At 38.3% G+C, this 12047-nt stretch overlaps 2 protein-coding genes across 5 annotated transcripts in view; both read left to right on the top strand.

The window, feature by feature from the left end:
- The window catches only part of golga4 (golgin A4), a 28414-nt gene extending 22252 nt beyond the window's left edge, over positions 1-6162 (top strand). For 3 of the 4 annotated variants that reach the window (XM_072677561.1, XM_072677560.1, XM_072677558.1), the window contains 3 exons: positions 2336-2436; positions 4833-4919; positions 5355-6162. In XM_072677561.1, coding sequence (XP_072533662.1) covers positions 2336-2436; positions 4833-4919; positions 5355-5369 — 203 coding nt within the window. In that variant the 3' untranslated portion in view covers positions 5370-6162. The remainder of the gene's footprint in view (positions 1-2335; positions 2437-4832; positions 4920-5354) is intronic. The other variant, XM_072677559.1, reaches the window with a different exon arrangement.
- Positions 6163-9258: 3096 nt separating this feature from the next.
- The window catches only part of itga9 (integrin, alpha 9), a 65515-nt gene continuing 62726 nt past the window's right edge, over positions 9259-12047 (top strand). Inside the window, exons 1-2 of the mRNA XM_072677517.1 lie at positions 9259-9678; positions 10433-10560. Coding sequence (XP_072533618.1) covers positions 9491-9678; positions 10433-10560 — 316 coding nt within the window. The 5' untranslated portion in view covers positions 9259-9490. The remainder of the gene's footprint in view (positions 9679-10432; positions 10561-12047) is intronic.

Genomic DNA, 12047 nt, shown 5'->3' with positions numbered 1-12047 from the left:
TAAATCCTAAAAAAAAAAGAGTACATATTTTGAGTTTGTAAAGACAAATGCAGACACTGCTATTTTTTTTTTGAACAGCCCAATTTTAATTTTTTGTTATAGTAGTTAAAAATTATATACATTTCTTCATGTTTTGGAAAACAGTATGCAATGTTCACAATGCATGGAAATAAAAACTATACTATAACAATTTTCTACTTTACTAATGTTTTTAAACACACTGCTATTATTTTGAACACAACTGTAGGTCCCCACCTGCAGAACCACTCCTTTATTGAGTGTGTCTTGCTAATTGCCAATAATTTCCACCTGTTGTTTATTCCATTTGCACAACAGCATGTGAAATTGATTGTCAGTCAGTGTTGCTTCCTAAGTGGACAGTTTGATTTTACAGAAGTTTGCTTTACTTGGAGTTATATTGTGTTGTTTAAGTGTTTTTAAGTATTTTTTGAGCAGTGTATTTACAGTGTAGGTGAAGGTACATGCATTTAATTTAAAATCTAAAATAAATAAATGATTGTTTCTGCCTGCTATGTCTTGCCTTATTTGAGAAATACTTTACATCATTGCCTTTTTTCTTCATAGACTTTAGGATCTAAATTATAGTTCTTCATGAAATTAAAGTATCTTTAAGTCTTTTGATCTTTCTTTGAGACATACCACTAAACAATCCGCCTTCCAAATTTCACAGGCACAATTATCCACCCTACTAATCACATTGAAAACATGTCCTTGCCTCTTTAAAATGACTGTTTACCTGTGTTTAAATAAATACTTTATTTAAAACTGCTAACTGTTAATAATGGATTACAGTGTTTGCCAGGAAGCGTTGTAAGGAAACGAGTGTATGCTAAGGGCCCCCCACTAGCTTTCGTGGTTACAATTAGTGGTTACATCCTAGTATCATCTCTTACTTCAAAACTTCAAAGCATTAAAAAAAACTCACGTAATATTTTATACTTATACTCAATTTATAGGAAATCTATAAAAGGAAATCTTCAGAACTTTTCCAAAACATGACAAATATTTTCATATATCTTTTATATCAGATTGTAAAAACATTGCCGTATGCCATTATTTTCATGAACCATTTTAAGCAAGTGTTAATGGTTGCAATAAACTACTGCCCATATCTGTATTTGCTGTATTGTCTTGTGATAGAAGGCCCTGTGAAAGTAGTGTGTGTCTCAGGTTTCCTGTCCTCAGCCCCTGCTGTGACTAGACATGCCGGCCTCGGGTCAGTTTGGTGGGTCAGGTTATTTACGACTGTCTTCTTTATCTACGCTTCCTGATCAAAGGCTTGTTTGGGTTGGCCTGGCACCTTCACTCACTTTTAGGTTGTGTTTGGCACATGTGTGACCTATTGATGTCATCAGCTACTGTTAGACAGATATTCCAGAGAAGCAAACTGCTTGGTATGCTTGCTGCTACGTGTTTCCAGTTGTGTATATATATACATAATAATATATCCACCAGTGGCAGTAAAATCTTTCCCTGCATAGGTTTATTGTGATATGATCCGAAAGTCACCAATCATTCTCTTTGCAGTTTCTTCACAAAGAGAAAATCAGAAAAGTGCAAAGAGAACCAACCCCAATAGAAAGAGACTATTTTGTATTATAGCCACAATGCTGCCGTTATACGTTTTCAGCGCTATTGAAAAGTGTGTGTCTAACTACCATAACTGAGGCCACAGCACGGCTAGCAGTCCTGCTGATTTACTGACTGATTACTCTTTTGCAGAGGTGTGTCGGGGGTGGGGAAGGTGGGGGGAAAGAGAGAGCACTATTATATGCCATGAGCATATACACTACAGCACACTAAAGCATTTATGTGTATCCTGTCTATAAATGTCAGTGCATGGGCCAAACCCTCAGGCACCAGGCCAGACGATAAGTGAATGAGTTATCAGAACAGGGGCCATTCATATGTGTTCCTATGGTGTCCTCTGTGTTTTGTTTTTTTGTTTGTTTTTTTTATGTTAACTTGCACTAAATCGCTGGTGTTGAGGTAATGTAGGCCGAGCGGATCACGTTTGCTGAGTTCATAAGCCTGTCATCTGCCTGCTCTGGTTGTAATTAGGGCCTTGACAGAGCAGTGTGTGGTAGAGGCAGAAGCTGGAGGGCACAGAGAGAGGCAGAGAAAGACAGAGCACTGTTTACAAGCTGCCTACAAATCTCTAACTACCAGGGGCTGCTTTCCAGTAACACTGTCTATTATGTAGGACTAGTAGATGATAATGGTTTAAAGGAGTATGGTTTTACTGATTCACAAAATGATTAATGCAACAGAATGTATGTTACACTCCTACTAATGATGAATGAATGTGTCCTAGCAGAACCCTCACACTACAGTGTCGATCCCCTCACCGAGCCCACTGAGTTTGAGTACCTGCGAAAGGTCATGTTTGAGTACATGATGGGGCGAGAGACAAAGGTATGTCCCATTCTTACTTTCCAGAGATATTTGATGTATGTTCACGAATGCTCATTTGATTCTTGAAAATACATGTTAAGGATGTATGATATATGGTTGATTATATTATTTGCAGGCTATAAAAAAAAAAACACTGTTGTAATTATCGTCAGTTATTGCAAGTGATAAGAGTGCTGTTGTTTTATAGCTTGCTTTAATGTAATGCAGTTAAGAAGCAGATAACAACTATGCCGATAGAAATGTGCATTTGAATGCATTTGAGTTTCAATGTTATTATTTAGAATCTGAAACAGAATTCTAAATTTAACAGTTTCTTTTGAATTTGAAACTGAATCTCATGGTTGGTGATGTACAATCACATTTCTAAAAAGCATTCAGTTTTAATATTAGCTTACATTTTCAGAGTCACTTTTAAAATTACATCAGGGAATCTAGCAATCAATGGCCGTCAAACAGAGAACTTGTCTGAGGCAGTTTGTGAGATCAATGGAAATCTTGGGGGAAAATCATACATTGTTGCATTTTAGTTCTGGTTCGCTTAGAATTGACAGATTAGACATTGTTTCAAAATCTCATGCAGAACTTGGATAGATTTCATGACGTGTTTTGCAACAACTGCGGTAATATTTAAAACATTTTCTGCACTACTTCTAATGTCTAACTAACTCTGCTAAGTTTTATTTACGCATGCACGCTTGCGAGTGTGTGAGGAAATTAAACTTGTAAGCAGGTCTGCAGAAAAGAAACATATTGGTTCCTATTGGGTTTGATCACTTTAGATGGAATTTGGTCACCTCACAGTGGTCCACAAACATTGTTATTGCTCTGACAGTGCTGGGGTGTTTTTGGGTGAATTATTTTCAGAAATTTAGTTTCAGGTTTTCATCATTGTATATCACAGATTGTCGTAAAATGTAAAGGTAAACAGCTCACCTCAGAGCTGCTCACTGCCTATCACCAGGGGAGAGAGGTGGTGCTTTTGTTTTTGCCCCCCCCCCCCGCTCACTGCATGTCTCCACTCATTCACACAACACTGTAAGTGGCACTAAAAAACAGTGCCTGTAAAAAAAAAAAAAAAAAAAAAAAAAAACGTATAAAGTCAAAATTTTGTCTTATCCGATTTAGCTGTATCATAAGGAAAAAGGATCAGTAATCCATATTTTGCAGTGTTTGTGCAAAAGTATTCAAACATGTCTGAAAAGTGAATGAAACTATTTTGGTTATTAGTACAGTTATAGACTCATAATTCTTCCCTGATTCTTGAAAGTGTTTTGTTTACTACACTATAATAGACTGCAAATTGTTATTCTGTTTATTAATTTAGCTTATTTAAAAAGTTCTTACTTAGACTTGATTTGTACAACTGCTACTCTTTGAAATAAAATACCTAGGAAACATATGCTTCTGTGTAGCACATTGACACACGTTCAGTATGTCCTTTTCAGCCACTGGCCTGAAATGAAAAAGTCTGTTATAAAAATATGTCCACTGCAGTGTCGGAACCCCATACAAAAGACACACTGTGTCTGCGTAGCAAGACCCTAATTAACAACCCTTGTCCATTTAGTCCAGGCTAATTAACAGCCCAGTTGTCAGGGCCCTAAAATCAGCAGGGTAGCCATGGGTTGACAATAAACAGTTGATGGCCCTATGACATCACATTGAGCCGTCATGTGAAGGAGGATGTCCGGCAGGCAAGTCGGTGGGGTGTTGACGCAGCCGTGCCTGCCATTTTAGAAGCAGAGCTGGGACTAAGCAGTAGCACTGGTTTTGATTAGCACCGTATTTATAGGCCTAAGCATGCATTCACTGGCAGATGTGTCTGGAGCTGATTACACAGCATGCGGCTGGTAATGAGGTTTTTTTTTGCTTTTGCAAAGTTTAATTGTTTACAGGGAAGTGTGAGGGAGGGTGCACGGGTTCATGGAGAATCTACACAATGGTTTAAGTTGTTTTGCTCCCTCATTGGCCGATTTAGTTCCTACTAAATTTGTGACCGAAACCTGACTGTAAGGGTAAGCCTTATACTTATTGTGAGTTTGTCTGTGCTTATAGTAAGTGTAACTCTCCAGAAGGTCAAGCTTCGAGCCTTTATTCTGGTCTGAAGAGCATGATTTGCATTTATTTATGTACTACAAAATTAACTTTCCTGGTGCCTATGGTGAAACAATCATTCCATCATTTATTACATACTTGTTTTCGGCAGTGAAATGTCAACATGAAGTACTGGCATGCTGTCAGTAGTAAAGTGTGTCACAACAGCCTCCTCTAAGCCAAGGACACCCATTATTTACAATTATGCCACTCTTAATGTAATGAAATTCTATTGGCTGTTGTGTGCAGTATTACATTCTGGATTCAACTTTTGACTATGTCTTTTGGTCACTTGTTCGCAGACGATGGCCAAAGTCATCACTTCCATGCTCAAATTTCCCCCGGACCAGGCACAGAAAATTCTAGAGCGTGAGGATTCCAGAGTGATGGTAAAGTCTGTTTTTAGATTATCTGCCTGAAAATATGTTTCCAATTGTGTATTGTGTCTACTATACCTTACATAAAACTGAAACAGCTGTGAGCCAGCATGTACTGCATATGTGCTATCACAAAGTTCCCTGATGTCCTTCACCCTCTCAAAAGTGCCTTTAGGCTGTTTTGAAATGTTCACATCAGCATTATCATTTATAATTCCTTGCAAAGTTATTGTGGACAGAGCCAGATAAGAACATTGGAAGCCAGGTGTTTAAATCTACTACAGATGTTGCAGTCATGGAACACATGATCATGTGTTCAGTGTTTTTCATTAAACAAGCAGGCTAAAGGCTAATTTATATTATTTAAATATTTGTATGCATGTGCCCATTTCTTCATAGTTTAATTAACATGTCTTTTTTTTCCCTGTGTGTGCATGCACACCAAAGCCTTGGCTCAGATGAACTGGAACCATGCCTGTGCCTGGCCCATCCGAGAGTAAGACAGGTCCTGCTGCTGCTGTTGTTGCTGCTGCTAAAAGATGGTTTAAAGGGGCTAGAATTACTATTCAGTTGACTAATTAACTCTTTCCTTTACATATTTTTGTGGTATGTATGTTTGCCCAGGTGTGTGTTTGTAAGCAGGGGGAGCGAATGATTGAGAATGTGAGAAAGGTGTGTGTGTGTGTGTGTGTGTGTGTGTGTGAAACGATTTGATTGTACAGTTGCTGGTGTAGGTTGTTAGATAAAATGTCAGATTCAGAGAACTTCCTCAGCTTAGATCCTGTAAGAAAATCAAACCTTTGTAATTTATTATTTTGTTTTTTTGGTTGAGGGTAGATGATTTTCCTTGTTCTTTTAATAGATTTTGGATGGATTTAAGTTTTGTGCAATAAGTATGATATTTTTTTGTATGTTTTATGTTTCGTTTAGTCTTTCTATTCATCTCTTAATGAGGAGGTGAAACATCCCTTTAAAGGTCCTCTCTGCACGTGTGTATGTGGATGACTTTAACACGCAGGCTCTTAGTACTTACTTGGTTTACTACAGTTTTTGTTTTTGTTTTTGTTTTTGTTTTTTGTTTTTTTTGGTGACCTAATACTATATTTTCAAGAGAACTGACAAAATATACATCGTACTGTAAATTGTAAATGATCACTGAGCAAAACAAAAACTTATGAATCTGTATCATAGGGCACATTGTGACTGTTGCTACATTATTACATTTTAAACAGCAAATAAAAATCTATTTACAGTACACTTACACTTGCTGTGAAATCTTTATATTAGTTAATCCTCATAAATGTGTCTGTATTAAATACTTGATGAATTTTGTTTTACTTGCTGCTTGCTTCAGTTAAATTGCACTTGGGAAGTTCTATTTACAACAGGATACAAAACATCTAATGAGTCAACTGATGTTAGGGAGAAACTCTCAGAGCATTAGAAACAAACACTCAGACACTACAGTACTGTTTAAAGGTCATAGGCCATCCTTCTCTTTAATTTACAGTAAAAATTGCCATTCTGGGACGCAGAAAACATTTAGAACAACACTAAACACAGACGCCTCAACAGCTCATATTAAGATAAAGATTATATACAGGGTGGGCCATTTATATGGATACACCTAAAAAAAATGGAAATGTTTGGTGAGATTAACTTCCTGTTTGTGGCACATTTGTGGCCATTTTGGATCCAACTTTAGTTTTTTCAATGGGAAGAGGGTCATGTGACACATCTCAACTTATTGAGAATTTCACAAGAAAAACAATGGTGTGCTTGGTTTTAACGTAACTTTATTCTTTCATTAGTTATTTACATGTTTCTGACCACTTATAAAATGTGTTCAAAGTGCTGCCCATTGTGTTGGATTGTCAATGCAACCCTCTTCTCCCACTCTTCACCCACTGATAGCAACACCGCAGAAAAAATGCTAGCACAGGCTTCCAGTATCTGTAGTTTCTGGTGCTGCACATCTCGTATCTTCACAGCATAGACAATTGCCTTCAGATGACCCCAAAGATAAAAGTCTAAGGGGGTCGGATCGGGAGACCTTGGGAGCCATTCAACTGGCCAGTCCACTTTCCGGGAAACTGTTCATCTAGGAATGCTCAGACCTGACACTCATAATGTGGTGGTGCACCATCTTGCTGGAAAAACTCCGGGAACTCATGCACCTTCAGTGCATAAAGAGGGAAACACGTCATCATGTAGCAATTTCAAATATCCAGTGGCCTTGAGGTTTCCATTGATGAAGAATGGCCCCACTATCTTTGTATCCCATATACCACACCATACCATAAATTTTTGTGTTCCAACAGTCTTGGAGGGATCTATCCAATGGGTTAGTGTCAGACCAATAGCAGTGGTTTTGTTTGTTAACTTCACCATTCACATAAAAGTTTGCCTCATCACTGAACAAAATGTTCTGTGTAAACTAAGGGTCCTGTTCCAATTTTTGTTTTGCCCATTTTGCAAATTCAGTGCGCCGATCTGGGTCATCCTCGTTGAGCTGCTGCAGCAGCTGGAGTTCGTAAGGGTGCCATTTGTGAGTAGCTAATATCCGCCGAAGGGATGTTCGACTGATGCCACTCTCCAGTGACATGCGGCGAGTGCTACGCTGTGGGCTCTTGCTGAATGAAGCTAGGACAGCCACTGATGTTTCTTCATTAGTGACAGTTTTCATGCATCCACATTTTGGCAAATCCAACACTGAACCAGTTTCACGAAACTTGGCAAGCAGTTTGCTAACTGTAGCATGGGAGATGGGTGGTCTCGTAGGGTGTCTTGCATTGAAATCTGTTGCAATGACCCGGGTACCGCGTTCAGCTGACATCAACACATTTTCTATTCACTTCTCACGTATTTACCTCTGTGACATGTCAATGGCTGTAAACAAAGAGAATAAAGTTACTTTAAAATGAAGCACACCATAATTCTTAATAAGTTTGATGTGTCACATGACACTCTTCCCATTGAAAAAACTAAAGTTGGATCCAAAATGGCCGACTTCAAAATGGCCACAATGGACCACCCATCTTTGAAAAGTTTTCCCCCTCCCATATACTAAAGTGCCACAAACAGGAAGTTAATATCACCAACCATTCCCATTTTATTTAGGTGTATCCATATAAATGGCCAACCCTGTATTTAAAATAAAGTAACAAATGCAGTATTTTGTGTCACCACCTGTTACCTTTCCTTTTCGGAGTCTTGCAAGAAGATTTTTTTTTTCCATACCTCCAGTGTTCAGCCTTTCTAGTTGAAGCATCTTGTGCTTCTCACCATCCGAGTCTCCGTTCTGAGAACACCAGCAACATATTTGTCTGATTTGATCCGTGACCTTCCAGACCCACAGTATTGAGTTGTCATCTGGAAGGATGGACAGAAAGGCATGTTTTTAGATCTGAAAGCAAGACTATAACTTAAACGCTGTCTTAAAGTCAAAAGCTTTTAATACCGTTTATCTGCTAAGTATTATTTTAAAACATATTTAAAAAAAAAAATTAATAATAATAATAATAATAATAATATTAAAAAATATATATTAATGTAAGCTTAAACTATGCTTTGCCTGGGTCAGAATTTGGTGCAATCGCTTGAATCTATGGACCAACCTCCCTTGTGTCAACTGTGGTGTGATGGTGTACAGAATGTTTTTGGAACACATTGGGCCCGCTGATATCAAGCCATCGTTGTTTGAATGCCACAGCCTATGTGAACTTTTTTTTTTCTGCTGATCCTTCATGGTCACAAATAACCCCCCTCCTAAAACCTACTCCCAGTGTAATAAGGTCACAAAACAAAATATGTCTGAAACTTAATCTAAAAGGTTTTCAACACTTTGTGGAATCCATGCTTAGAAGAATTGAGGCTGTAAAAGGTAACCCTACCCAGTACTACCATAGATTAACTGTGTTCCTCATTAAAGTTACAGGTAAGTGAATGCTTAAAACTGTTATTGACATTGGACAGATTTTTTAATTTTTGCTGTGTGTATTGTATTCTCACTCACTCACTGTATGTTCCTCTGAAATGCTGTTCCAGTGCATCCAGTGTGCTTAATGGTCAGAAATTTAAAAAGTAAAAGGTGATGTCTGACATGTTCGCGATTTTATATAAGGCTCAAAAATTGGAACCAACCTCCTCTGGTCGACACTAGCAACAGTTAAATGAATTAATGAATGATGGAACAGAAAAGAAAAAAGATGAGGCGAGAAGATCTTAAGTGGGCACCGTGTTCCTCCGGCAGGGGGCAGCAGTGGGAAAGGGGCCAATGCTGAAGGCTTTCTGTGCTGAGATGAAATGTGACGCTCGTGCGCAACAGCGTACGTATTTAGAGCGAGCGCACTTAACGCCAACAGCAACTACGAGCAGCTACTTTAACTATCCGCAAGCAGATGATCGGAGTAATGCTCCAGGGCCGCTGTGGGTTTTTGCAGAATTCTGCGTTTGATGACAAGTTGAACAAACTTTTGAGAGTGACTTAGTTTAAATGTAGTTTGGGAGTCCATCACTGAGGCGTTCGAGACGTTACCGTTGCATTGTTAACTCTTATTGCATCTGCGAAGACTGCGCTGAGGATGTACGGCAGGATGTCGGAACTGTTTACACAAAAAAGAGGAATGGTGGATGTTTTTTACTTGTATTTGTCCGTAACGTTGGCTTATTCGTACAATATTGACCTGGAACACCCCGTGGTGTTTCGTGGACCACATGAGACGTTTTTTGGATACTCAGTGCTTGAGCACTTCCATGATAGTACACGCTGGTGAGTTGACCCTCTACTCTCTTAACTGAAGTAGTCTTAGACCAGTGTTGTTACTGTGCGAAATAAGCCTGTGTAATCTGCCCTTAAACGTGAAATGGTGGTTATTTTGCGTATCGTGGGTGCATCTGTTTCCAGTCTTATCACTTCTTCAGCGTAACTAGTCAGGTTATCTTAAGGGCATTGTCAAATTCGATGCAAATGTTAGCTAGGCTTAAAGAAATTACATATCTAGTTATTTTGGAAAGCCGTTTAGTCCTGTGTTTTCAACCCTAGTAATACTGAGGATTTTCTGGTAAAAAAAAATAGGTAATTTCTGTTTCAACATGTTTAAACATGTTTATTGTGCGTTTTCAGTCAAGATCATGTGCCCCCGATGTTCCTGCATGATAAAGCTCTTTCTGGGACAATGAATGTGGAAATCCTGGCAGTCTGAGGCGTAAGAGTGGGCTCCATGTACAAAGTCAAATTTGGAAGAAATTTCTGTCCCCACGTTCAAAACGACACGGGCAGGGCGTTTATTATAAATAGCTGGAAAACAGTTCACTGAGCGAAGACTATATATATATATATATATATATATATATATATATATATATATATATATATATATATATTAATACCCTTTATTTTTAAATCATTGAAGCACTTCACGTAGGACAACCATCTAATGCATCGCAACATGCCACGTGCAAATGTTGTGCTATTGGGCCTACTGTTGTACAAAAAATTGTAAATGTATTTATTCTGTGTTCAGGATTCTGGTAGGGGCTCCCAGGGCTAACTCTTCCTTCAGCAGCTCAATACACTCTCCTGGAGCTGTCTTTAAGTGCCGCATCCACAGCAACCCGGAGCGACGGTGCACAGAGGTCGACCTGGGCAGAGGTAGGTGATACCTGTCAGAGTGTGGCAGTCAAAATATGATTTCATGGAAATTTGTGTCCAATCTGAGGGAAAAGCTGTTAACTCATTCTGTTGTTTTAGTGCTCTTTGTTATTATGGTTATGCCCTGTTTTTGGTACTGATAACAGCTTCTGTTATTCTTTCCCTATTGTAAACATTACAATGATTTTTTGAGATATTCTTGGTTGTTGTGATTGACTGTGGTTTGTGCTTTATAGGCCGATTCCTTAATTTTTTGCTATTTTTTGTGAGTGCAGTTAACTCTGAAAACTCTGAACAATAAAGAACTATATGTAACTTCAGGAGTCCAGGAATATTATGATAGAAATGGTAAATGCCTAATATTTTCTAATATTTTCTCATATCTAAAATAATTTTCTAATATTTTCTAATATTTTCCAAGCCATTGGGCCAACTGTTTGAGTTGTAGATCTCTTGGCTCTTCTTGTGGTTCTTGTGGTTGAGGGAAGAGAGTGGTTTATGTGGTATTAATATGTGCACTCCTGCTTACTCTGTGTGTCATTGAAAGAACACACAGAAATAAATGGTTGCTGCCAGCAGGCCTGGGGCCTGAGCTTTTCCTTTAACCCTGAACACGCATGAATCATGCTGTAAAAGACCCCTCACAGCACTGGGAGGGCCTTCGAGAAATAGCACCAATAATAATGGTAAAGTAGTGTCAATTACCCTGAAGTTTTATTGAAAGGGCAGTTGTAAATTTTGAATGTTTCTGTGTTTGGTAAGTAGGGGCTAAGGTCTTGCTCCCAGGACTTTACTATTAATCATTCTTTTTAAATGGAGAGTACACAAAGATAAAGTTGCCATGTCCTGTGAACAACCCCGTCATGTGAGAGGAACAGCCTGTCCCAATATTAAATGAATGCAATCTTAAATTCAGAATATTTTTGGCTGTGTAAAAGTCCAACCAAAAGATTTGATCCCTTTTCCCTGATCATTTTGGTAAGCGCATAAGCCTAAATCATTATTAAAATGAGAAATATCCCTACTGTTTTCCCTCCCATCATGTTATAGGAAATAGTTTTCCTCTGTTCTCTAACATTTTTTGGGATATCCATCAAAGAAAGTGTACACTTTACTCTTTAGTAGCGAGCACAGAATCCATTTAAAACCGTAATAATAATGAGTTTGCCTTTGAGAGACAGATGTTATGCCTTATTTTAATGTAATAGGGCCATTTAGTTTGAGTATGCTAAAACAATGAATTGTGTTTTTGTGCAATACTTACTCTGCAGAATCAAAAGGAGTATAAGTCTGAATATGTGCATTATGCAGCATGTGACTAAATGAATAGTCCATATCACACTGTGGCTGTTGTTTGGCCCCTGCAGTTTGCTTACATATGGAGTTGCTAACATATAATTGTATGCACTGCTTCTGTTGAATCTGATGTAAAAGAAAGGTTAAAATTGCTAACTGTTTACTTGCCTTTGTTAGTTGTTTAGCGTTTT

The sequence above is a fragment of the Salminus brasiliensis genome, chromosome 4 (genome assembly GCF_030463535.1).
Source record: "Salminus brasiliensis chromosome 4, fSalBra1.hap2, whole genome shotgun sequence".
Taxonomy (NCBI): domain Eukaryota; kingdom Metazoa; phylum Chordata; class Actinopteri; order Characiformes; family Bryconidae; genus Salminus; species Salminus brasiliensis.
This window is presented reverse-complemented; position numbering and strand designations above follow the sequence as displayed.